The sequence below is a fragment of the Vulpes vulpes genome, chromosome 12 (genome assembly GCF_048418805.1).
Source record: "Vulpes vulpes isolate BD-2025 chromosome 12, VulVul3, whole genome shotgun sequence".
Classification (NCBI taxonomy): domain Eukaryota; kingdom Metazoa; phylum Chordata; class Mammalia; order Carnivora; family Canidae; genus Vulpes; species Vulpes vulpes.
In genome coordinates this window covers 76722425-76749518 of record NC_132791.1, presented here as the reverse complement: position 1 = coordinate 76749518, position 27094 = coordinate 76722425, and the positions used below count along the sequence as shown (strand labels likewise).

Below are 27094 nucleotides of genomic sequence, written 5' to 3'. Positions count from 1 at the left end.
TGGGAGTCTGACTCAGGGCTCAATCCCAGGACCCCGGGATCATGAGCTGAAGGCAGACACTTAATCACCTGAGCCACCCAGGCACCCCTACACTAATCATTTTAGAGCATACAACTGAACATTACTCCTACACATATTTCAAATACTGTATTGGTGCCTTGAGCATTTCACCACTGTATTCTTCTACTTGACAGGTGTGCTGCAGTATCCAGGGGAAAATGCACTGATATCTCTGCCGCTTTCTTTAAAGGGCATGAAACAAAAAAATGAATAAAGATTGAAATACATATGGAAGAGTGAATAAGGGGACGAATGGAAGGATGGATTTTAACAAAGTAAGAGCCAGTCTGGCAGTTCCGAGAGACATCTATGCCCCTGCCTCCTTCTGACTATATTCTCTGCCATCTCAGCCTGTGGTTTCCGGGGCTTCTGCTCATTTCTCCGAGGGACCTGGGGGCAAATGCTGAGTTCATGCTCCAAATCCACCTTGGAGCACTCCTGGCTGCTCACTAGGAACTGCCTCCATCTCCTTCCAACTGTTTCTGCGATGACTTTGAAAACTCCCTCTGAGGCCATCGCAATCGCAAACATATCAGTAAAGTACTTCCTCCTGGGTCTGAGCAGGGGAGTTGAAGGGCAGGGATAGGAAGGATAAGAAAACCAGCCAAAGGCCCCCAGGAACACAGCTGCACCTGGGCAAGTGGTGTTTATTCCCCGTGGCAGCGAGGGGGAATGTGTGTCAAGTGGGACTGCAGGGTATCTCAGGAAGTCAGAGTGTCTGAGAGGTGTCAGAGAGGACTTGGCATAGAATTTGGGCTTGTGTAGGGAATTTGGGGGAGGGCTTATGGAAGAGGGGCTTTGCTCTGGGTTGGATGCTGCCGGGGCGGTGGGGCACGTGTAATTCTGTAGACAGGTATCTTAATAGGTCTTATGTAGGAGGAAGACTAGATCTAGGGAGGCTACAGCAGTAACTGATGAAGAAAGCACAGCAGTCTCTCAAAGCCTCTCAGAAGGGGATATTTGGTCCCAGCTATGGAGTGGACACACTCATGTTTTCCTCCACGTTCATACACTGCTGTGGAGGGTCTTGTTTTCATCTCAATCCATCATAAGACAAAATGCTCTTGTCTGATGCTGCTGTGTGAAATTGCTTATGTTCAACAGAACACTGAGACCAGGCCCATATCCAGCTGTTAGACATGTCCCCTTCTCAGGGCTCCCTGAGCTTCTAGCTGGATTTGGTCAATGGGCAGCCATAGTAGACGATGGAAGGGGGAGAGAGGAGAGAGAAGTCTGGGAACTTATTCTCCCGGGCTCTCCCCTTGCAGGGCTCCTGTAGCTGGCTACACATTCCCCTTCAAAGGTCACAGCTCCTCTGAAGAGAGCCCTCTCTACATGACTCTGTTCTTTTACATCTTCACAATAGTTTCTTCTCCTCATCTATTTGGTGTTAGGGCTGGTGATAACAGCTCCAGCATTCCTGGGCCTGGGGTATAGCTCCATCCTACCTTTTTGTAAACAGCTCCTTAGGGAAACCCTTCTTGAATTATCCAATGTGAGTGTGCTGACTGATGCCTGCTGGGAACCTCCCCAATGCAAGAGGCTCCCCAGATGGCAGGCTCATAGACCCTTCTGCAGCGCTGGGCTCTGATAGAACTTCATATTGAAATGAAGCATTATGAAGATGGCAGGATCCGCCTGGAGGGCATGTCCCCTGCTTGTGTCCCCAGCCCCAAGCCCGGGGAAGCCACCTCCAGTGAGAGAGCCTGCCAGCCAAGCAAGGCAGCCTCTTTGGTTGCAAATGGAGCAGATCTGTGCCCCTGCCGCAGCAGCTGAGAACCTGAAAAGAACTCTGGAGCAGATAGATCCTGTGTCATAAGAAAGTCCCTCCTGGGCCAGTAAAAGACAGCCTGTATCTGCCCCTATGCGAGGACAGTGCACTGAGCTGGGCTACTGGGAGGAGGGTGCTGATTCTCTGCTGCTGACTTGGGTTTCTGCAGTGACTGTAAGGCACAGAGCAGCACCCCTAGCCTACTTGCTCCAGAGACATTTCTTTCCCACACAGAGCTGTTTCCTCCACAAATATTTACTGTGGAACCAGAATCTATGACAGGCAATGTGAGTTGGTACAAACAGACCCTTTGGCAAAGACTAAATGATAAAATGGGAAAATATATATATACAACTCCTATCTTAGAGAAAGAGCCAATCTCCCTAAAATAGAAAACAACCTATGAGGAACATGAGCCAAGGACATGAATTATTAGTTCACGAAAAAGAAAATAACACAAAAGTTTCTCAGTAGAGAAACAGGTGTATATGACCAAGTGCAGTTCTCCAGAAAAGATTGTTCACCCTGGTAGATATGATGTGCAATAAGATTGCTACCTAATTCCGTCTCTTGGCCCAGGTTCCCCCAAAATTGGCTTTTGAGTCAAGGACTTGGGTTCAGGTAGTCTACTTGGGAAGTGACCCCAGGAAACCCCAGTTCAGAAGTAAATAAAGGGGAAAAAGTCAACTAAATGAAATGTGGCAGAAAGGGTGTATGTTAACTGGTTGGTTATTGTACTGGCCACCAGGCCCAATCCCACCCCTACTCTCAGAATCTTCCTGGCAGGTGTGGGTGGCCTGGGCTACGTACCCACCCCTCCCATCCCCCTGCCCCTAGGGATGTCAACTCCCCTGCGCTTCTACTGTTCATCATCAGTGTTAGAGAAAGCTCTGAGATGGAGAAGAATAAAGTTAGGCACCTGGAGACTTGTTACCTTGTAGGAAGTTGTCTACCTGCTAGGACCAAGAGGACATGGGATTGCACATCAACAGCACTGACACCAACAAGGCTCTGCCTCTGGTAAGATCTGTTGGCGCCCCCGCCACCCCATCCAGTTAGCAGGGGTGACTTCCAGTCTTCCAGTACGAGTCCCCCTAACTTGGCCCCATTGCCCACCCCCCCCTACACACATGGACTAGATCTGGTATGGACACCATGACCCAGGCCAGGCCAGAGGGTATGCCTTGCATGTTTTGCCTGAATGACTCAGTGCTATATAACGGGTCACACCTATAGCAGGTATGCATGGAAGGCTTGGGTCGGGGGAGCATTTTTCACACTGTGACCCAGAGAAGCAAAGGTAGGTGATCTGCAGGGAGACTGGCCCAAAGCAGATGTACAGATATACAGAGTTGGGGAGTGGCCTCCCACTTAGCTTTCTCACTCAGTTGTCCAACAACTGCTGTGTGTAGAGCAATAGCTGACCCTAAGGAAGAGAGGAATCACAGAGTGTGAATATCTGCTCCTGGGGGTGCAAACTCCAGTCTCTGCGAAGTTGTACAATAATGGCACCTACACAGCAATAACACAGGACAGAACAGAGTAATGGCCAGAGCCTTGGGGGTCCAGAAAGTCTGAGAACACGGCAAATGGGGAACATGTAGAATTGTTCAGGGAGAACAGGACTCTATTTTTTTTTTTTTTTTTTTTTTTTTTATGATAGTCACAGAGAGAGAGAGAGGCAGAGACACAGGCAGAGGGAGAAGCAGGCTCCATGCACCGGGAGCCCGATGTGGGATTCGATCCCGGGTCTCCAGGATCGCGCCCTGGGCCAAAGGCAGGCGCCAAACCGCTGCGCCACCCAGGGATCCCAAGAACGGGACTCTAGAGGCAGAAATAGAGAGCCACGTGGGTGAGGAGTGTGGGCCTCAGGACTGTGAGCTCTGCTGTACCAGGCCAGTGTAGGCCTGAAGTGGATCAGAAGGGATTTGGAGGCCTTTCCAGGAAGCATTTAGGCACTTGGGGAAATATTAAGAAATGTGCCTTGGGAAGATTGTTCTAGAAGAAAGCTATCTGTGGCCTGATTGGGGTCTGTGGGGCATGGGCCGGGAATACTGTGTGGGTGTAAACCCTCTACTGGCAGGCCATGAATCCCAACTAGAAAGTTTTTGTTGGATGCCATCTTCCACTAGATGCCAACCCTCCAGGAAAGGGATGTCCGCATCTCACATCCTCTCCTTGGTATCTCAAAAACTCAGTCGTTTTTGAATGAATGATAAGGCGTCCATAATGGCTACTGCAGCTGCTGTCTGGCTTCCTTCTTCATCAATTTCCCTACTCTTTCCTGCATTCCCTCTCTTCCCTCTTCCCTCCCCCGTCCCTCTTCTCTCTCTCTTTCTCTCTTTGTGTATCTCTCTCTCTCCTCTCCTCTTCCCCCTCCCCCCTCTCTCCCTCTCTCCCCCTCCTCTCTCTCTGTCTCTTCCTCTCTCTCTCCCTCTCTCTGTCTCTCTCCCTCTCTCTGTCTCTCTCTCTCCCTCTACCCCTCCCCTCTCTGTCTCTCTCTCTGTCTCTCTCTCTCTCCTTCACTAGCCTAGGCCCTCACAAGTCCAGCACCTGGAACAGTTCTCTGGCTTTGGAAGGAAGAAAGCCTCTGTTTCCTTCACCCCCTCCGCACCCCCAATGTCTACGCACTGACGCCTTTCCTGGTGGTTAGCCCTTCCTTCTGGAGAGAAGAAAAAGGACATTTTAAAACTCCAGATAATCTCAAAAGCTACGCGCAGCTGTACGAGTTTCCACTGTTGTGTATTCTGCCTGGTGACCGGCGAGAAGATACCTTTAGGGATGCCATTGGCTGGTTGGCCCGCAGCCGGCCAATCCTGGGCTCTAGACCCTTCACTGACCTCTTGGGACTCTGCGGCCAGAATAGAGTGGAGCTTGTCCCAGGTCCCGCCGCTGCCCACGCCGCGCCTCGTGGGAAGCGAATAAAGGTTTTTTCCCTCCGCTTTCAGGATGTATCGTTCTCCGATTATGACTATGAGATTAGAGAGAAGGACGACAGGAAAATCATTTGAGCGTCAGAGGAGAAATAACGCAGAAGTTATTTCGAGATGGTCGGAAAGGGAGGGTCGCGCTCGCCCCTCGGGGGCAGGGGTGGGGGGTGGGTGGGAAGTGATTTGGGGGAAGGCAGGGTCCCCGGGAGGGGTCTGGCTTTCCCCGCCATCACTCTGAGCGATCCCCGGGGAGGGGTGGAAGGTGGGGGGAGGCGATGGAAAAGTATCAAGTGACACCTGAAGAAACTCAACTCTGGCCAGAGGAGTGAGCGGGGGAGGGCGGAAACCCGCCTCCCGGACGGTCGCGTGGTTGGCTTATTCCTTGGGATGTCTGACGGGTCCATCTGGAGACTACCGAGCCGGGAGAGGAGGGGCGCTGAGCATCGCGGGGCGGGTCACAGGAAGGTCTGATATCCATCAGAGGGGGTGCCCAGGCTCCGTGGCTGATTCCTCTGCGTCTGCACCCCGCACCGCCCCCTCGCCCCGGCCTCGGGTCGCAGACGCCCCCGGGTGACCCTCCGGGTTCGCCGATGGAGCGGGCGGCTGCTCTGCGCTTCACCGCGCCCGGCTCCCTTCTGCTCTTCGTGATGCTCGGCGGCTCTGCACTGCTCTCAGGTAAGGGCGCCTGCCTCTGGCTCCCGTCGGCTTTCCCGGGCGGGAGTGGGAGGTGGGGGATCAACACTTCAGTCTGCCGAGAGGTAAAATGCATCAGTACTGCGGTTGGGGTTCAAGCAACTTTCACTCCCCTCGTGTACACCGAATTTACATCATCGCCATCAGATAGAAATACAGGCAGGGCCCAAAGGCCAGCTGCACGTACAATTTTAAGTGCTTGGGTAGCTACATTTAAAATAGTAAAAAGGGACAGATGAAATAAGTTTTAATAATGCACGTTTTTTAACCCCAAATAACCAGAATATTCGTATGTAAACTTTTAATTAATGTAAGATATTAACAGTGAGATATTTCACATTTTTTATTCTAACATTTTAAAATGTGTGTGTGTGTACTTTTCATTTAAAGTACGTTCCAGTGGGGACTTAGTGGCTACCACAATGGACAGATCAAGTTTATCCTAGACTCCAGGCATTGTGTTACATTGGGGAATAGGGGAAAAATCTCTGTAAGCACAGGGTCTGCAGGGACAGTGCTCAGTGTGTGCTTCTTAATAAGTATTCACAACCTCGGTGGATCCCCCACCAGGCATCTGTCACTGCCAACCAACCACACTGACTGGCTCAGCTCAGGAAGCCCCTGTGGCTCTAGAAAGAATACATCTGTCCCCTGGAATAACCACTGCCTTTCCTACCTTTGATATCTGATGGCCATGCCCTGTTCTGCTCCTTTGTTGAACAGCCCAGTTTACTGTTGTGGGGCCGACAGATGCAGTCCTGGCCATGGCGGGAGAAAACACCAGGTTTCACTGCCACCTGTCACCCGAGAAGGATGCAGAGCACATGGAGGTGCGCTGGTTCCGAGCTCAGTTCTCCCTGGCGGTGCTCGTGTATAAGGCTGGACGGGAGAGAACAGAGGAGCAGATGGAGGAGTATCAAGGAAGAACCACCTTTGTGAGCGAACGTATCAACAAGGGGAGTGTGGCACTCATCATACACAATGTCACAGCCCATGACAATGGCATCTACCACTGTTACTTCCAAGAAGGCAGATCCTATGATGAGGCTGTTATGCACCTGATGGTGGCAAGTGCGTCATTTCGTTTTGCTCAGTTTTTTTCAGTGTGACCCTTAGGAAGAGTTTCTCTCCCAACCTCAGGACCATTGCAGCCCAGCAGATTTTTGCCTAGCATCCCCTTTAAACAGGAAGGTACCTTCTTCTGGCCCAAGGACCAAATGAGTGGGTTTGCCTTGCTTCAGTGTGGGCGTCAGTTCCTGAGAAGCATATGCAGAATTCCACTGTAGCCTTGAGCCAGAGTGAAGGTTTAACTCCCACAGATAATTCTTATGCCTACTAAGAGATCTCTAAGGGTCTTTCCCAGCAACTTGTTTTATAATTAATTGGATATTTTTATTGTGATATTTAATACACATCCAGAAAAACTTATAAAACATTAATATAGGGACACCTGGGTGGCTTAGCGGTTGAGCGTCTGCCTTTGGCTCAGGGCCTGGGATCAAGTCCCACATTGGGCTCCTTGCATGGAGCCTGCTTCTCCCTCTTCCTGTGGTTCTGTCTCTCTTTCTGTGTCTCTTATGAATAAATAAATAAAATCCTTATTAAAAAAGTTAATATACAGATTCAGGAACTATGAACAATAACCCATGTGACCATGATAGGCTGCCCACAGGTTTGGCTTCTGAGGCCTCTCTCCGTGGCTTGCAGATGGTCACCTTCTGGCTGTGTCCTCACATGGCCTTTCCTCTGTGTGGACACAAGCCTGGTATCTTTCTCTGTACCTACTGATCTCTTCTTCACATCCAAAGGTATTGGAGGTTAGAACTCCAACATTTGAATGCGGGTGGGGGGGGGGTATAATTCATAACATGCCCCCTCTCAAAATCCCCAACTGAAGCATGTTCCTAGAAGTGTTGTATGATGAGAAGTATTTCTCTTCTTCCTCTGTAATAGATACTACAAATTTATTTTCCAAAATGTTCATGCCAATATACACTCTTACCAATAGCATATGATGCTCCATATGTTTTTCATTAAGTTCAAAGACTAGTGTTTCTCATTTGATTTTCAATTGATTTCTTCTTTTTAAAATTTTTTTCCTAAAGTTTTTATTTATTTGAGAGAGTGGCAGAACACGAGTGATGGGTGGGGGAGGGGCAGAGAGAGAAGCAGACTCCCCAGTGAGCAGGGAGCCCAATGTGGAGCTCCATCCCAGCACCCCTGGATCAGGGCCTGAGCCCAGGACAGATACTCACTCAACCAACTGAGCCACCCAGGTGCCCCTTTGGACTTTTTTTTTTTCTTAAGCTTTATTGTCCTAATCATAACCAGAACCAATCAGGATCTAACAATAGCAGTTATTCACCACTTTATCTCTAGCATCTAGCAAGTTGCTTGACACCTAGTAGATACTTAATAAATAGTTGTAAAATGAATGAGTGAAAAACAAATACATTGTTGATATCAAACTTTCAGAGTCAGTTTAAACCATCAAGACTTTGGAGGCAATCAGAATGATGCATGGTGGTTCATCTAAAGCAACACAATTCACTAGCAATAAAATATATGCCACAAATGTGAGCCACATATATATTTTTTAAATTTTCAATAAACACATTTAAAAAAGGCAAAACAAAAAAAGGCAGAGTGGGAAAATTTATCTTTGGGCTCCCTCACATCACAGACATTCATAAGTTCATTGAACAAATCCGTTATTAACAAGCCCCTATATTCAAGTCACTATTCCAAGTAACTGAAGACAAAGTAGTGAACAAAATACAGGAAGGTTCCTGACTTCATGGAGCCCAAGTTCTAGAGAGTACAGAGAGCCCATCAATAAACTACTGAATTAAACTGTACCTTAGATGGTGGTGAGTACTGTGGAAAAAAGCAGAGAAGGGGTTGAGAGTCCAAGGGGGAGTGAGGGGAATATCTTCACTGAAAGGATGGCAAATGACCACAATTGGAGCAAAGTCAGGGAGAGATTTGTACCTCTCTGGGGGCTCCCCCAGAGGAACCAATGGGATGTCCCATTTGGCCCAGTGCCGAGAGTCTGGGGGCCAGATAGTGGACCATATACATCGTCATTTGAACCCTCTGACATTGAGAGTGAGAAGAGCCCCTGTCAGTAACCACATGGGGGAGGGCATATGGACATCCCTTGTCTCAATAGGTATTAATTTTGTTTTTTCTCCCCTTTCCCCAAATCCTAATCATATGAGAATGACTGACGCATCCAGATGATTTTATTAAAGCGTGTTCCAGTGCCAAGCCTGCTGGCCCCCTAGGAGAACTAGTGACAATGTAATCAGGAGGAGTTTGGCAAGGCTGTAGGGGAGAAGTGGCATGTCCCAGAGTTTATTAATAATGGTTTTAAGGCATGACCTTGCTCTCGGGGCCAGTGTATTATACTTTAAAAGGAACATTTGAAGGCTGGAAGAGCCTTTAAGATACACATAAATCAATGGCATTTCAGTCGATTAGACCAATGGAAGGAAGGCTTAGGGGACAGTGTGGCCTCCCCAGGAGACCCCATCTTTGTCACTTAGAAGGGCAACCTTGTATGGGATGAATAGAAAATGTTGTGGCAGGAGGATTTCTCAACCCTGGTGGCCTGATTCTTCACAGCAACACTGCACAGCTGAGTAGGATGATTTGTATGTAACAGGAAGCCTCTATTCTTTCCCTGTGAGCATGACTCAGGTCTGACCTGCCCCACTCTGAGCTGAGCTGTAGAATTGTTTATCGGTTTTTTGTTTGGTCGGTTGACTGGCTGGCTGATTTTGTCCTTATGTCTACTGTCTCAATCTTGCCCTGGCTGAACCCCATGGAACCTCATTTTGTAGAACTTATTTCCAGCTTGCCAAATTCTTTTAAATCTTCTCACACTTTAGAGTTTCTGTGCCAGTCTTTCAGGTTTTTTTTATTTTTGGTTTATTTCTTCTTGGCAAAAATCAGATGGAGCAGGTAGCTGAGACTTACATGATTGCTTTAATTTTGTCTTTTAATTTTTTGAATTGCCTTAACAAAGGAATTACTTTTTTATAATAAATTTATTTTTTATTGGTGTTCAATTTGCCAACATACAGAATAACAGCCAGTGCTCATCCCATCAAGTGCCCCACTCAGTGCCCGTCACCCATTCACCCCCACCCCCCGCCCTCCTCCCCTTCCACCACCCCTAGTTTGTTTCCCAGAGCTGGGAGTCTTTATGTTCTGTCTCCCTTTCTGATATTTCCTACCCATTTCTTCTCCAACAAAGAAATTATTTAAAAGACATTTGAATATGAGGTGCCTATGGTCAGTCTGTCAAGCATCTGCCTTCAGCTCAGGTCATCTCAGGGTCCTGGAATTGAGCATCTAGTCAGGGATCTCTGCTCAGCAGGAAGTCAGCTTTTCCTTCACCCTCTCACCCTCCCTCCCACTTGTGCTTGCTCTGCCTGTCTCTCTCAAATGAATAAAGAAAATCTTTATTTTTTAAAAGATTATGTATTTATTCAAGAGAGAGCAAGAAAGAGTGAGAGAGTATGGGGATAGCAGTAGAGGGAGAGAGACAAGAAGCTTCCATGCTAAGTGTAGAGCTGAGCCCGAAGTAGAGGCAGACAAGGGTTCGATCTCAGCACCCTGAGATCATGATCTGAGCCAAAACCAAGAGTCGGTCACTTTACTGACTGTACCACCACAGGAGCCCCAATAAATAAAATCTTTAAAAAAAAAGTTTGGATGAAACAATATTGTCCAACAATAAACAGGAATTTTATTTTGCTGAGCTGTTCTAAAATTTAATTTAATTTAATTTAATTTAATTTAATTTAATTTAATTTAAGACTTTGGTGACTGCAAGACCCCTGGCTAAAGGAGCAGAAGTTTCTTAGGACTGTGCACTTGCAGGTCTTGTACCAGTATTCTCTTTTATTAGAGACTCGTATTTTTTTAAACATTTTGCTTTTATTATTTTTAAGATCTTACTTATTTATTGACAGAGAGCACAAACAGGCAAAGCCAGACTCTGGTGAGCAGAGAGCCTGACACGGGGCTTAATCCCAGAAGCCTGAGATTATGTCATGACTCAAGCCAAAGGCAGATGCTAAACCAACTAAGCCGCCCGGTGCCCCTTTTTAGAGATTCTTTTAAAGACAATAAGTTGGGAAGAGCTCAGAGTCAGAATTTTTTGTGATGTTCTGCTGACGTCGAGGAGATGATACTGTTAGCTTGAGGATCCCAGGAGCACCCAGATCTTTCTAATAATAGGTAGATGTTGTAGAGGAAATCCCCTGGCTGACAGGGCCCCCCCCCCAGAAGTAATCATCTCTGAATTGGGGTAAGGGTTCGTTCAGGATTCTAGTTCTGTCCATTCTCCTAAAAACCTGCCACTCCTGATGACCTGTGGTCCTGGAAAGCCCTGAGCCAGGAGAGAAGGGACAATCTCTTGAGGTCAGAAAGTTTCCTAAGATTCTGATGGCCTGACAGGCTTCTATCCTTCTCCTGTGACTCCAGAGCCTCAGGAGACCACCAAGACTGAGCAGTCCTCCCAGGACAGAAAGAGAAATCCTCAACCGGCCTGTTTCAGGTCAGAGCAGACACACTCACCCAGAAGGGAGAAAACTAAATTCTCTGACTGAATGAAGCAATCAACAAACAATTAGTATGAGACAGATGGAGGTGTGCCACTGTGATGGGGTCAGAGCCCAAAGCGAAGTGCCATGTCATCCTGTCCTCAGAGATCTCATGATTTATTGGCACATTGGTCTCCTGATGTTATCCCCGATCAGGGTCTTTTTCCTTCCTTCCTCTCCTCTATCTCTCCCCGCCTCACAGAAGGGCTACTGTGGGAATGTGTAGAATACCCATAACCAGCTTTAGTGGCCACTGGTGACTTGCTGTCTTCCTCTTCCCCTTAGCATTCCCTGTTGAGAGCTGATCTAAGACACTCAGGCTAAGACACCATTGCCTTTTTAGCTGTTCCCTGGTCTCTGTCCCCAGGCCTGGGCTCTAAGCCCCTCATTGAAATGAAGGGCCACGAGGATGGAGGCATCCGGCTAGAGTGCACATCCATAGGGTGGTACCCAGAGCCCCATGCCACGTGGAGGGACCCTTATGGGGAGATCATGCCAGCCCTGGAGGAGGCTCACACTGTGGATGCGGATGGCCTCTTCATGGTCAGCATGGCTGTGATCATCATGGACTTCTCTGTGAGGAACGCATCCTGCTCTGTCAACAACACCCTGCTTGGCCAGGAGAGGGAAACTGTGATTTTCATCCCAGGTTAGTTCCCTGCCCTCTGGAGGCTCATCACATGGAGGCAGGATCTTCAGACATATTAGAGCCTGGAGGAGGGATGGGTAGGTAGAGGCGTGGGGTGGAAGGGTCCTAAGCCCTGAATAGCTGGCAGCTGCAGCTGAGGTGAGACCTCTCCCCTTGTCTTTTCTCAAGGGCAAAATCAAAGTCTTCTCTGATTGTCTTTTCTCTGTCACGGTTCTTATCCTGTAGCAATTTTTTTTTAAATTTTATTTATTTATTTAAGTAATCTCTACACCCAGCGTGGTGCTCAAACTTATAACACCCCCAGATCAAGAGTCACACACTCTTCTTCCTGAGCCAGCCAGGTGCCCCGTTGCAGCAATTTTTAAATATTTAGGACAATCGTAAATGTAGAGTGGCCTGAGCAAGTGGCTACACCCAGAGGTGCTGCCTGCTGAGTGTCTCCCTTCCCGCCCATGGAATTTCTTAAGGTAGGGGTCGGTGGGTGGGAGTCTAACTACAGACATGCATGAATCCATTCAACAAATACATAACAAGTATCACCTATGTTCAAGGCACTGTTCTAAAGACCAAAGGTAAATCAATGAACAAAATACATAAAGATCCCTACCATCATGGAGCTAACATTCTAGAGTGGCAGAGAGCAATAGGTGAAATAATGAAACTGCAGATTGTATCAGATGGTGATAAGTACTATAGAAGAAACTAATTGGGGGAGGGGACAGGGCATGCTGGGGGATGAGGGAGTTGTCATTATAAATAGGATGGTCAGTGAAGTCTTCACTGAAAAGATGCCATTTGGGCAAGTGAGGCATGAGCTGTGCAGATATTTGAACCAAGCAACGCCATTAGCAGAAACAGCACATGGAAAGGGCCTGAGGCAGGAGTATGGAGCTTAGAGCCTGGAGCTTAGAGCCTGGAGGAGGGATGGGTAGGTAGGAGCTCCTCTGGCAGCTTCAAGGAACCCCAAGAGGCAGGTGTGGCTGGTGGACAGGCAGTGAGTTAGTCTGAGCGTGATAGGAAACACTACAAGGCTTGGAGCAGAGAAGTAACATGATGGCACTTAGGCTGATAGCTGAGGACAGAAGCAGGGGTAGGGATGATATTGCCTGCAATATTTCAGGCAAGGAGGGATGGCAGCTTGTGCCAGGTGGCGGCTGTGGTGGTTCAATGGGACCATGGGATCATGACTTGAACCAAAGACAGACACTTAACCAACTGAGCCCCCCAGGCACCTCCTCTGTGGGGTTTCTGGCAGAGCAGGGACCCCAGGAAGCTCTTTCCATGTGCATCTTGTTCTGGGTCTCCTTCATCTAAGTGGGACCTTTCTGGCTCCCTGTTCAGAGTCCTTTGTTCCCAGCACATTCCCCTGGATGGTGAGCTTAGCTGCTGTCTTGCCTTCTCTGCTCCTCTTCTCCGCTGGAAGCATCTGTCTCGTCAGGAAACTCCACAGGGGAAAAGAGGTCGAAAATGAAGCGAAAGAAGTTGCATGTGAGGAACCGGAAAAAGAACAAGTGGAAAAAGAGAAAGAACGTCAAATCCAAGGTAAAAGATGGGAGGACAGGTTACGGCCACACAGGGACACAGCTCTGACAGCTGGAAGCCTGGGGGTGGGGAGTTGGGAATGAATAGAGGCCACAGCCAGGGACTGGGGACAGTGGCATTTGGGGACTGACCCTACCGGCTTGCCTGCTGCCTCCTGCAGACACTGGGCCCTCACCTGTGTGCAGCCCCAGACCATCTAACAAAAGCAAACCTAATAAGTACTGATAATACTGCCACTGGCTCACAGATGGTTTCTGGAATCTTGACAGCTCCGTAGGGAAAGGCAGGGGAGGAGGGATGCTCACAAAGGGCCCACTGTTTACTGCAAACCCCAATTCTCTTATTTCTTCTTTCAAGGACATTAGTTGGCTTCTGTTTCTTTTTTCAGAGCAACTTCAAGAAGAATTGAGTAAGTGTGCCATGTCCGGGGGTAGCCCATGCTATTCTGTACTCTGCTGGGCTAGTCACTGGCTCCTGCAGCTCACATCTCTGTTCCCCTTGCAGACTGGAGACGATCCCTGCTACATGCTGGTGAGCACCCTGGACATGCCCTCAGGCTTCAAGCCCTGACCCCAGGCCAGCCAACAGGGCACATTAGAGGTCACAAACAGGGGACTGGGGTTCCTTCACCAGCTGGTCCGCTCTGCCATTAAGGAATTCCCACAGCTCCTGAAGGATGCTGTGGCTTACTTCCCACTGTCCTCTTGTTTAGAATAATTTGATCTATGCTTACCAGACATTTACCATACATAATGGACCACCCCATAGGTTACATTTTACTAGTTGTTACTCTTTGAATCCTGGATTACTTTGGAATATGGTATAGATTCCGCAGGGTTGGAGAACCATGGGTTGGAAAAGCAATAAGCTTCCTCACGCCCCCTGTAAGGGTGGCTGCTTGGGGAACCAGAATACCTTCCTGCTCCTTGGGAACACTGATGCTCTGTGTATGGCCTGTGATGGAAGCAAGGGTTGAGCACAGTGGAGAGCATAGGATCCAAAGGCCCCATCCTAGAGAGTGCTTTGCATCTTATGATTTCTCCCCTTCTGCTCAAAAGCACTGAGGAATCCTGGTTCTACCAGATACCATCGTACTTGCACCTTTCCTTTGTAGGTGAATTTCAAAACTGCCAGAGTCAGACATATCAACAAATCACGTTAATACAATAAGAATGTAGATCAGCTGAGAAATACCTATAGGGGTGGAATCTGCAGAATGTCGGGGTATGCAGCCTTTCCCACATCCAGAGAAGTCAGAGACAGAGGCTGCAGACCCATGTTGCTAAAGCAGAAGCAGGTTGGCTTGTGGAGACATCACCCTCCCTTTGTCCCCTGTGTGGGGTGCTCTTGTGAGTCATTGAAATCTGTTGTTACCTGGTTAAACTGGTGCCGTACAGAGAATCAATGAAAGGACTTTTCACTACTTGGGAATCTGCAGGGAAAAAATTGCATTCACTGCTTCACTGGGAGAGGGGGCAGGATGGGCCTCTTTTCTGGTTTAGGCCAGATTGTAAAATTCATTCACTCAAGAGAGTCCCTGCCCCGCCTGTGTCTTGAATAGAAAAGGGGGCTGACCTAAGAATGTGGAGAAAAAGTGGGAGCCATTAATTTCCATTCGTTAAACTTCCTGCATTTTTTTTTAAGATTTTATCTATTTATTCATGAAAGACACAGAGAAGCAGAGATACAGGCAGAGGGAGAAGCAGGCTCCCTGTGGGGAGCCACATTCAGAGCTCAATCAGATCTGAGGACCTGGGACCCCAGGATCACAACCTAAGCCAAAGGCAGATGCTTAACTACTGAACCACCAGGTGTTCCCTTCCCATATTTTTTTAGAGCCCTGATTGTCCTCTCCCTGGGGCCAGGCCCCTGTCACACAGGAGGGAGAAGTGTCACCTCCCAGATTCTGTGAGCTAGCTGCCTGGGAATTGGGACCTAGGGGCCTCCATGGAAAAGGCGGCCACACAGGGATCTCCCACCACCTTCCTGGGACCTCTCTGGAGCACAGGGATAGCCCATCTCTTGAGACCCCAGGCCTCACACTGACACTTCCTCTGCAGCTGATGTGGTGCTTGACCCCGACACTGCTCATCCTGAGCTCTTCCTGACAGAGGACAGAAGAGGAGTGAGACGAGGCCCCTCCAGGCAGAGTGTCCCTGACAACCTGGAGAGATTTGACTGCCGGCCTTGTGTCCTAGGCCTGGACAGCTTCTCCTCGGGGAGGCATTACTGGGAGGTGGAGGTGGAAAATGTGATGGTGTGGGCCGTGGGGGTTTGTAGAGACAGCGTTGAGCGGAAAGGGGAGGCCCTGTTGGTTCCTCAGAATGGCTTCTGGACCCTGGAGATGTTTGGAAACCAGTACCGGGCCCTGTCTTCCCCCGAGAAGATTCTCCCCGTGAAAGAGCGTCTTCGCCGAGTGGGCATCTTTCTGGACTATGAAGCTGGAGATATCTCCTTCTACAACATGAGGGACAGATCACATATCTACACATGTCCCCGGTCACCCTTTTCTGGGCCCCTGAAGCCTTTCTTCAGGCTGGGGTCTGATGATAGTCTGCTCCTCATCTGCCCAGCCTTCACTGGGGCCCGGGGGGTCACGGTGCCTGAGGGCGGCCTGATCCTCCACAGGACGGGGCCCCATCGCAGCCACCATCAGTTCCCTGGCCTCAGACCCAAGTAGAGAAGCTCTGGCCCTCCTGCCACCATAGCACAGCACCCCTGGAAGGAAATGGGCCCTTCTTCCCTCTGGGCACCTGAGAGAACCTCCTCCAGAGGCTCCTTTCACACTCTTTTCAGGCCCAGCCCCTCATTAGGCTGCTGCTTTAGGAACTCATTTGCTGGTATCGTGGGGTAGGGGCCAGTTCCAAGAAGGGCCACCACATGGCTCACACCTAAGAGGAACGTGTGAGAAAGTGACAGGTTTTCAGATCAGAGTGACTCAGGGTGAAGGCAGCTGAACACACCAGGCTGCCAGGGGAGGGAAGCCACATGTGGAGGTCAGGCATAGAGGAAGCCAGCCAGGGGGTGCATAGGGACCTAGGGTGTGGGTGCTCTGAGCCTTGCCATGACAGCTGAGGGAGCTCTGGAGCTGGTGGTCCGTTCCTACCCCTCCCCTGGCATCTCCAGACCACACAGCACAACTCTCCTGGCCTCCAAGCTAAAGGAGGATGAGGATAAAGACACATCTCAGCCTGGCTCAGGTCTTCCCTCAATAGACTAGAAGTCAATACTCAGTTCCTGAGTATGGCCTAAGGTTCATGGTCCCACCTGAGCAGGTGAGTACCCCCAACCTGGCAGGTCCCCAGGTTCAGGTTCAGTGGGGAAAGCAGCTGACCTCAGGCTGCCTTTAAACATTAACAGTTATGGAGAGGGTCTCTTGAGTGGTGCAGTCGGTTGAACGTGCGACACTTGATTTCAACCCAGGTTATGATCTCAGGGCCCTGAGATCCAGCCCCTTGTCTCTGTGTATAGTGAGAAGTCTGCTTGAGATTCCCTCTCTCCCTCTCCTTCTGCCCTTCCCCCACTCTTACTAAATAAATAAAACCTTAAAAATAAACAAAAATTTTAAAAATTATTGAGGGCCTCAAAGAGCTTTTGCTCAGCTGGGTTATATCTGCCAATATTTATGGCATTAAAGATGGAAACTGAGACATTTAAAAAATGTATTTGCAATTTATATTAAAATAGCAATAATAAACCCATTATAAGTTAATATAAAAATGTGTTATGAAAAATAACTTGTTTCTAAAGTAAAATAGATTTTATTGAGAAATGTAGCATTCTTTAAGGTTTTCACAAATCTAATATCTGGCTTTCACTAAAAGATGGGCTAGACCCTCACAGGTACGTCTGTACTTAGTGTTGAGGTATCACAGGCCGTCATCTCTAGAAGCTTCACTGTACACTAGTGAGTATTAACCTTATAGACTCCTTGAAAGTATAACAGGGGATCCCCCCACCTTGCCAGAAATCTTCAAATCATATGTTGAGAACCAGGATGGAGGATCCTGGAACCAAGTCAGGTATCTAAAGTGATGGCTTAAATAGTAGTAATCCAGTTGTAGAAAGTGGGCTAGGGGTTCCTGGGTGGCTTAGTCGGTTAAGCTTCTACCTTCAGCTCAGGTCATGATCTCAGGGTCCTGGGATCAAGCTCCATGTGGGGCCCCATGCTCAGTGGGGAGTCTGCTTCCTCCCTCCCCCTGCTTGTGCTCACTCTCTCTCTCTCTCAAATAAATAAAATCTTAAAAAAAAAAAAAAAGTAGAGTCAGAGAAGCAGTAGGTAGGGCAGGCCCGAAGACCCAGCGGGGTTTCTGCTGGACCCACCAAGAGGGTCCTGGGCTTTGAGTGGGATAGAAATCAAATGTGAGCCAGGAAAAAGCAAGAGCAGAGTTTATTGACTAGGATTAGTGATAGAGTATAGCAGATGGGAGTGTCTTGGAGGCTCAGAGAAGTGAGTTTCCTCCTCACTTGGATTTAGGGGTTTATACTGGAAAGGGGCATATGTTCCTTAAGGAATGCAAGGTTGGGTTCAGTCAAAGGTGTCAAGCGTAATTCCATAAATCATGGAGGTAGGGGTTTGGCACCAGTGAAAACCGAGGTTTGTTGGAAGCTAATGTTCTGGAACATGCTCGGGATCTGGTTCCTCTTACATGTTACCAGGTGTATGGGGGCCTAGGAGGAAACTCAGAATGATGAACTTTCATGTCTCCCTCTTGGAGTCGGAACAGAGCTTCTTCGGTTTACTCAGGTGCAAGGGGAAATACAGAACATGAGTAAATTGGGCCTTGCAGAGAGAAGGGAAATGGAGCCTTCCTAACAATGGAGTCCCTCCCCTTCCCTGCGTCACTAACTGGCTATGCTGATTTTAAGCAAATTACAGCTTTCCAGTGTTTCAGCATTCCGGACAATAAAGCTTTGAGCAGGTTTGTATTTCTTTTAAACGCTTTAAAAACAAAAACAAAAACAACAAACAAAAAAACGCTTTCACTTGTGCCGAACTCAACCCTGACCTTATCAGAAAGGTTTTGACTCTGAGAAAGGCGGGGTGGGGGGTGGGGGGTGGACTGTGGGGTACCTTGTGGGAAATCGCTTGTATAATAAAGAATAACATCAAACACTTGGTTTAGGCATTTAAATTCTTCCAAACTAACGCGAGGCAGGAAATGAGAAGGGGGATGAGTGGGGTTAAGAGGAGGTGAGTCACGCAGCAGACAAGTCTCCCCAGAACCATCACTTCCTCCAGGAGACCCTCCTAACTTTGCCATCAAAGGTGGTCTCAAGATCGAATAGGGGCTGTGTTTGGACACCCCCCCCCGCCCCTCCCCCCCGGCTCCCCGCGTGTCACCTTGGAAGACAAGGCGGAGCAAGTCTTTCTGGACATCTCCTAGGAATGCGGAAGCAGGATGTCTGCCGGAAAGAACTCCGCGGAAGAAACCGGACTAAACCGGCTTGTTGCCCCGGAGGACCCCAGCGCCGACCGTTCACCTACTTTTCCCCTTATTATAATATTCACAGTCAGGGCCAGGGGTGTTGACTTAAGATGCTAATAAGGCGCGCGAGGCAGGTGGTAGTCGGTGCCGCCCCCGCGCCTGCGCGCAGCTTCCCGGCTCCGCGCCTTTCCCGCCTCAGCCTGTTGGGGAGTCGCCGGCGTCTGTCCCGGGAGCCCGCTGGGACTCCTGCTCCCGAGGACGCCCGGTGCTCGAGTGTCGGCCCTGGCGGACCGCGGATGGTGCCCGTCCGCCCTGCGGAGTGGCTGAGCGGCCTGGAGCTTGATCCCGCGTCTCCGCGGCGGTGAGTTCGGCCCCTGCCTCCGCTCAGAGGCTTCGCGGATTCCTGCCCGTCTGTCACCTCGCTCTGCAGTTCCCCGGCGGAAATGGTCGAGCGTTCCGGGGCCGAGTGTCCCCTGTGCCCACACTCCCTTCTCCCCGGTATTGATCCCCTGCGGGGTCACTGGAGGTCCTCTGGTGGGCCGAGCCCGACCTAAGTGTTCCCTTCCCCCGTGACTCGTGGCTTATGGCTCGTGGCCCCTCCCCTGGCTTTTCTAGCTGGTCTCTAGACCAGCTGGTTTCCTGGGTTTATTTAAAACCCAGAATTATTTCCAGACTCTGTTATTTTCTTTGGGGTTCAGATCAGCTGTCGCCCTGAGAAATCTCATTGTCTTTGTGAAAGTGGCATGTTAACTTCCTACCATGTCTTGTCTTGCCGCTGATCATCCTGTCTTTTCCCTTTTTGTTTGTCTTGTGAAACATTTGGTAATTTATTCTATTTAGAGGGAAGGAAAATTCTTGGTGAGCCAGACTTGGTTCTGGTCTAAGATGGAAGAAATCCAGACGTTGATTTGGATTCGGGGGCCTCAAGGGACTAATCGTTTTCTGTACTGGAAGCTGCCTTTTTTAAGAAATCAAGATTGCCTCATCATACTGGTCTGCCTCTACCAAAAGCCCAAGTGGGACGAGAACAGGTCCACTATTCACACAGACACAAAGTCCCAGGGATGACACCTGCTAGTCAGCTTTCACCTTTTTTTTTTAATTAAGTCACCAGCTTTGTCTAACCACCCAACCTGGTCAGCACCTTAGATGTGACAAAGGATTCCCTTCTAGGATATATTCTTAATCATTGGGATCAATTTAAATTGGATGGTTTGAAGAAAAGGAAATTTATATATATATATATACACACATTTATATATATATATTTTACAATACTGTTTGGCTCCAACATAACTTAGGAGACCAGGAACTGTGGCCCCAAAATGGATCATTAAGTTTTAATACAATCTTGCAATTGGACTTGTTTTGCAAAAGATCTCAGAAGTGGGGAGAAATACCAAGACCCCAAATTAAGGGACTTGTGCCATCCCCGAGGGAGGAGTGACCAGAGTTCCCATCCCTTTCTCCCTCACAGATCTGGGGCTGTGGAAAGAAAAGTTTGGTCATTTTTCCAGAAAACCCTCTAAATTTAGAGATGCATTTATTTAACTAACCTCCTTTCTCACCTGACAAGGTGTCATCATAGTCCTTACTGTTGCACCCTAGATGAGAAAGACAGGATCTTTAGGAGGCTAGTGAGTATGCTGTCAGTCTGGAAACTGCCGCCAGCCCAGGGGACAGAGTGCTTTGGGTAGAAGGAAATGCTGTCGCTGATGAGGACCCACAATGGGATTATGAGGGCAGAACAGACAAGGTGCAGATGAGGCACTTTGTTACCTGCCTTTCTGAAGGGATGAAGTGCATTGTGAAACCAGTTAATTACGACAAAGTGAGGGAAACAACTCAGGAAGAGGATGAGAATCCAGCTGTCTTTCTGAACCAGTGATAGAGAGCTTCTGATAATATGCCAGTGGAGACCAGAGTCAGCAGCGGGGAAGTCTTTATTGGCCATGCATTTTATCACCCCATCTGCCTCGGATATTAGGACTCTATGAAAGTTAGAGTTAGGCTCTCAGACCCTGCTGTCACCCTTGGTGGAGGAGGCTTTCAAGGTTTTGAACAATTGAGACAGGGTAGAGGAGGCCAATAAAGACAAAAGGTTAGTCAAAAAGGTGCAGATCTGGCTGCCCTGGTATAGCCCACCACCTCAGGGTGATCCCAGGAGGCCTGGAAGACTCTAGCCTGAGCCATCTGATCAGAGCAGAGGCCACCTGGATGGAACAAATGTGCATCCTGCAGACAGGAAGGCCAGTGGAAGGGAAAGCTGGCTGCCCTAGCTGACTGGCTTCCTCCTGGCCAGCCTCTTGGAAGCAGGGCCACACAGCTGTAGAGAAGAGGCCTGAGCGCCCACCAGGCCCATCACCATCATGCCAGTGGAGCCTGGGGTCACCCTTGACATGGTGGATAGAAAAACTAAATTCCCTGTGGATACTATAGCCGCCTCCTGTGTCCCACCTCACCCTGTTGATGATCAGCCCCTCTCTAACCATGACTGTGCGGTAACTGGGATAGATGGACAGTCAAAGGTAAGACAGCTTACTCTTCCCCTGGCTTGTGAAGCCGGATCAAATGTTATTACTCATTCTTTTCTGATGACCCTACCGGTGGGGAGAGGTCTGCTAAATGATTCTGGAGCCATGTTTTACCTTGAAAAGGGTTGGTACTAAGATGAAAATTGAACAGAAACCCAAATTCATCCACAGGCACTGCTGGATGGTCCCAGATTTGAGCCCTCAAATATTGCTCAGAACACAAAACCGAGTAGCTCCACCTGTGTGGGACACTCATGTCCTGGGTGAGGCAAAAAATGTCTACCCCATTCAGATAAAGTTAAAACCCAGAGCAGGCTGTCCTTGGGAATAATAGGATCCCATACAGAGTAAATCTTTAAGAGGAACACAGTCATTAATTTCACAATTTCTCAAGTATGGGATGATTGAACCTTGTCAATCCCCATGTGATACCCCAGATCCTGCAGTGAGGCAGCCCAGTGGGGAATATTCTTTGTACAAGATTTGAGGGCTGTGAATAAAATAATTGTTCCCCTAAACCCAAGAGTACCCAGCCTGAATCATCTGCTTAGCCAGGTCCCAGGTGATGCTCAGTTTTCCACTGTGCCAGACCTGAAGGATGCCTTTTTCTGCATATTCCTTCACGAGGAGGGTCAAGATTTACTTGTCTTTGAATGAAAAACTCCTGGTACTTAAGGGGCTACTTAGTACACCTGGACGTTGCTTCCCTAGGGCTTTGGAGACAGCCCCCATCTATTTGGAAATGTACTATGCAAGACAGTTAAATGGGAATTAAAAGTGAGAGATGGGATCCTCTTATAGTATGTTGAGAATTTGCTAATAGCCAGTTTGGCTAAGCAGGCCTCAGATCATAAGACTATAAAAACCTGAAATTTTCTAGTTAAGAGAGGATATAGGGTTCCCCCATCAAAAGCCCACATATCACAACAATAGGGCCAATATGTGGACTTGATCCTCACACCAGACCGGGGATCCCAAGAGGACCACCAGCACTGTGCCCATTTCCCAAACCAGAAAGCAGCTCTCTGTGGCTTTCAGGATATGGCAGAGCTCAGTTGCATCTGGTTCCCTAATTATGGTCTGATGCTAACTCCCCTTATAGGCCTTGAGTGGGGAGAAAGGGACCCCAACAACACGGATGTCACTGGGCCTTTTTAAAGCCTTGAAAACTGGATTGGGTGGTGCCCCTACCCAAGTTTGGATAAGCCTTTTACTTAGATGTCCCTGAGAGGCAGGGAATTGCTTTGGGGGTCCTGACTTAAAAGCTGGACCCTGATCAGAGACTGGTGCCTGTTTTTCAAAATAACTAGACCCAGTTGCACAGGCATGGCCCAGCTGCTTGTGAGCAGTGGCAGCCCAGCTCTCTTAGTGAGCGAGACCCCTAAGCTGACCTGGGTCAACTGCTGACTACCCATCAGGTTCAGACAGTACTAGAAATGAAAGAGTACCACTGGCTGACCAGAGAAAGGCTAAGTAAGGATCAGGTCCTCTTGCTAGATTCCCCAGATGTTATTTTAAACGTATGCCAAACTAAACCCTGCTCCCCTGCTCCCGTCTGTAGAAGAGGAAGGTTTCCAGCATTGGTGTGTGGAGACAATGGAACAGACATATTCTAGTAGACCTGACCTCAAGAAAAACCCCTTGACCATCCAGATCTGGTATCGGTTATGGACAGGAGCAGTTTTGCGGAAGGAGACATCTGGAAGCCAGGCTACATAATGAGCCTAAGTAGAGTCAGAGAGGCTTGAGCTTTTCCACCTCAATGCTCTGCCCACCCAAAAGACTAAACTGATAGCCCAAATTAGGGCCTTACAGTTGGGAGAAGGGAAAAGATGAAGTCTCTATACTGATTCATAATAATAATAATTCTTTCTTCTGGAAAGTAAGGGGAATGTTAACAGTTACAAATTTATCAATAAAACATAAAGCCCTAATTTTCACCCTCCTGGAGATAGCGCAACTTCTCAATCAGGTAGCTGGAGTCTATTGTAAAAGTTGTCAGAAAGATGAGACCTCTGTAATTGAAGAAAGTATTAAGGCTGACCAATCAACTGTTTAGACAGGCCACCTGAGCACAAGAGCCAGCTCAGATTATTACCAGTTCCCCAGCTGCCCTCAATACCTGCTGCTGGAACATGAAGATCTGAGACATGGGGATATACAGAACAAAGCACTGGGTGGCTTAGGAGAGAGAACAAAATTCTCATTCTAGAAGCCCAACATTTCCATGATGCCACCCATTATGGAAGAGACATCCTTTGGGACTTGGTGCAAAGGGTCTTTTCAGGATAGGGACTTAGACAATAAAACAAGTTACCCTCGCCTATAATTTATGCATCTCAAACCCGTCCATTTGATTCCCACTTCTTACACCAGTCCAACACCAGGGGACATATCCTGGAGAAGACAAGTGAGTAGACTTTACCCAGCTTCCACCATGAGTGGGCTACAAATACCACCTCATGTTTGTTGATAATTTTACTAAATAGGTAGAAGCCTTCCCCACTTAGTCTGGGAAGGCAAGGTCAAGAACTCCTTCCTAAAAGAGAATTCCCCTGGTTAGGGCTCTCAAGTCTCTCCAAAGCAATAACAGGCCTCCGTTTACAGCTAAAATCACCCAGAGCCTTTCAGCAGCTGTGGGAATAAATTATAAATTATATGCTCCCTGGCGCCTCCATTCCTCAGAGAAGGATGAAAAGATGAATCCTACCCTAAAAGGGACTTTAGCAAAACTTTGTCAAGAAATTTATGAACCTTGGGTCCAATTGCTTCCTATGGCACTACTCAGGATTGCCACTGCCCCTAAGACTAACCTAAGACTCAACCCATTTGAAATGACATGGGAGACCCCTGCTCAACTCTGGTATTTTACTAGATGGGAAAATAAGCCAGAGTTTGCAGCATTTTATTTGGGCTAGGTGCAAAAAGCTTTAGGGATTATGCTAATCACATACCACCAGCACCCCCCTAGAGGTAATTTAGAAGAGAACCCTCCAACCACCACCACTGCAATTAATCCAGGGGATCCTTAAAACACTGGAAACACTTAAAACCTCCTTAAAACACTGGAAGGAGGACTCCCTGGAAGATCAGTTGCCACCCAAGTGAAAAGGCCTTTATTGGGTGATTTTAGCCACCCCAATAGCAGTTAAGCTGCAAGGAATTCTTAGCTGCGTATATCTTTCCAGGCTGATACCTTTTTCTCCTGGACAGCCTCAGAAATTCCTGAAAGGCCTGGACCATCTTACTCATGTGAGCCTGTAGAAGATCTCAAGTACTTATTTGAGAAGCGACCCTCATAATCAGATAAGTGATTATACCTTGGTGCTTTGGTTTGCCAACTTTGCTTTTTGTTGCCTTTGTTTTACTTTTCCTTCTCTGTGAGTACTGTTTCCGGTTACCTCCCATCCCTGGGAAAGACCCATTCTGCCCTTACAGGGTCTAGAAGATCAAAACCAATGATGGGATGGATGAAGTGGACCCTCCTCTTGGCCCTTCTCCTGGGAATGAGTTGGGAAGAAAATAGCAAAGTGGGGGCAACCTGGAGAGAAAACTCAATTGTCAATTTTTCTAGCATTGTGGCCTCTGGAAATAATCTCTCCAATTGTTGGATCTGTCATCCACGCCCACAAGATGGGGTTCCTAAGCTCCAGTTTGTACCTATAAATGAGGATATTACTCTCACCTTGACTTCTGGGTCTGTTAGGAGCATACCACTTCTAGTGGTAGAACTCGACGATCGTGATGCTATGCCATGTGTCAGGCTTACAGACTCTTGGAATCAAACTGGTCTCCAGGTTAAGCGGCCTCTTCTCTGTAAAAAACAGGGACAGCCCTGTTGTCCCTGCCAGACAAACGCCTGCCTCACCAATGTGGGCAGCTTGCCCTCCATTTATCCTATGTCATTCTCCTCTGCAAGCTCTACATGTACCCCCAACAAGACCCACTGGTGTGTAGACTCATCTCTACTCTCTCCAGACGACCAACCTAACTTCTCTTGTACATACTGGAAAGGAACAGCAACCCCTTCCTGGAGGCTCACCTACCAGACCCCATCTGCTTTTGATAGCCAGGAGGGAATAGAAGAGGACTCAGAACTAGGTGGGGGGCCACTGGATGGAGGGCCCCTGTCGCCCAGATGCAAAACTGCACCTAATTGGGGTCCCCATTTACGAAGCTGGTTTAATTCCTCTTCACCCCACCAAGCATGTGCTCCCCCTGGGTATCTGTTTCTCTGCGGTCCACCACAAAATAAACTACCCTATGAAGGGAGCCCCAATTCCTCTTTCTCTTGGCCTCCTCAGGCAGTGGCCTATTCATGTTTAGATAATGTTCACTTCCGGGGAGAATGCACTTTGGGACGATTGGGCCCTAAAGGATTAGGTGCCACTATATATAATGTCACTTCTCAAACCAGACATACGAGAGCACTCAGATTAATCTTGGGAGCAACTGAAGAAGCCATGGGACTGGCTGCCCCTTGGGGAGAGTTTGCCTATCATGAAACAACCTTAAAAAACCTTACTCAGGTCATTGAAAACCTGGCCTCAAACACTGGTGATGCCTTAGAGGGCCTCCAGGAGTCCCTGGATTCCTTGGCTAATGACATACTTGACAATCGGTTAGCTCTAGATTATCTTCGGGCTGAACAAGGGGGTGTCTGTGCAGTGGTCAACAACACCTGCTGTACATACATCAGCATCTCTGGAGAAGTTGAACTAAATACTCAGGAGATTTACAGACAAACCAGATGGTTGCATGGGTTCCATAATCACAATCCCCAAACTCTTCAGGACTCCTAACATCACACGATACCTTCCTTTCCTAGGTTGGCTTGTGCCAATAATTCTTTTGTTAATATTCAAACCTTGCCTCTTTAATCTTCTGGTTAAGTTTGTGTCTTCTAGACAGCAGTTTCCTGTCAGACTGATGGTGGCACAAGGGACCCACCTATCCAGTCCCAAGAAGAACAAGGACCCTATAGATCAGTAGAGCAGTCAGCGAGATTTTTACTCCTCCTGGCAGGACAGGGACAACGCCCCGGGCTCCGCAAGAAGCAGTTTCAGGAGACCTTCAGCCCCTCCTCCTCAGAAATAAGGAGAGTAAAATCTCTCAGGGGACTTGAGCTAGCAAGCACAGGGGCTGTGTCTGGTACCCCACCCCTGCCCTCACCGCCCAGCCCGGTGCTCCCAGCGGGTCACCCAGAAGACAAGGCGGAGCTACCCGTTTGTGAGCACGTCTCCAGGGATGCTGAAGCAGGATGTCTGCCAGAAGAAACCGGGGGAAACCAGATTGTGCCCTGGTGGACCTTGGCGCCGACCCTTCACCTACTTTTTTCCTCATTGTAATGCTCACCGTCAGGGCCTGGGGTGGAGGCTTAAGATGCTAATGAGGCGTGGGAGGCTGGTGCCGCCTCCGCGCCTGCGCACAGCTTCCCGAATTTCCACCCCTCGGTTCCAGGACATCTATCCTTCCCTCCTCGGCCTCTTTACAGGCTTTCTGGGGTTTTGTCAGCGAGCGCGGGCTGAGACCTTAGCTCCCTGGGCCGCCTCCCTGGTCTTGGAGCATAAACCCCCAATAAACACGGCCTGATCTTTCCTTGGCCTCGCGTCAATTACTGCTTTTGCTGAGAGAGCCAAAGAGCCCTGGGGTTGGGAGCAGTCCCCCCTCCAGTATCTCCTTGGCTTTCTCCAGCCTCTGTCATCTGGAGATGCGGATGCTTTTTTACTTAATAAAGGGAGGGTATGTTTCGTATGGGAGATAGGCTTCCTGCTTTCAGTGGGACGGGGGAGGACGTGAGCGTCCTTGAACCCACTGTTTCTGGAGTAACTTCATTAGGATAATCCGTGTGCCAGAGGCTCACCTAGTGGG

At 48.6% G+C, this 27094-nt stretch overlaps 2 protein-coding genes and 1 long non-coding RNA gene across 4 annotated transcripts; 2 read left to right on the top strand and 1 right to left on the bottom strand.

Annotated features, from left to right (window-relative positions):
• Nucleotides 1-4837: 4837 nt before the first annotated feature.
• On the bottom strand, nt 4838-13202 carry LOC112910335 (uncharacterized). Its single transcript, XR_003233238.2, has 3 exons — nt 13114-13202; nt 6131-6333; nt 4838-5509 (listed from the first exon to the last, which is right to left on the bottom strand). It is a non-coding gene; the product is annotated as an uncharacterized lncRNA (long non-coding RNA).
• On the top strand, nt 5305-18376 carry LOC112910282 (butyrophilin subfamily 2 member A2-like). Of its 2 annotated transcripts, XM_025986511.2 has the most exons (7): nt 5305-5436; nt 6178-6525; nt 11437-11718; nt 13060-13260; nt 13649-13669; nt 13765-13791; nt 15321-16980. In XM_025986511.2, the coding sequence occupies exons 1-7, from the start codon at nt 5352-5354 to the stop codon at nt 15938-15940; spliced, it is 1584 nt and encodes a 527-aa protein (XP_025842296.1). In that variant the 5' UTR covers nt 5305-5351; the 3' UTR covers nt 15941-16980. The 2 variants fall into 2 exon arrangements, with proteins under 2 accessions (XP_025842296.1, XP_025842297.1); XM_025986512.2 differs by lacking the exon at nt 13765-13791 and having other exon boundaries at nt 15321-18376.
• A 334-nt stretch (nt 18377-18710) lies between these two features.
• On the top strand, nt 18711-26821 carry LOC112910285 (endogenous retrovirus group V member 2 Env polyprotein-like). The gene is made up of 2 exons (XM_025986520.2): nt 18711-19050; nt 24437-26821. The coding sequence occupies exon 2, from the start codon at nt 24682-24684 to the stop codon at nt 26023-26025; it is 1344 nt and encodes a 447-aa protein (XP_025842305.1). The 5' UTR covers nt 18711-19050; nt 24437-24681; the 3' UTR covers nt 26026-26821.
• The last annotated feature ends 273 nt before the right edge of the window (nt 26822-27094 follow it).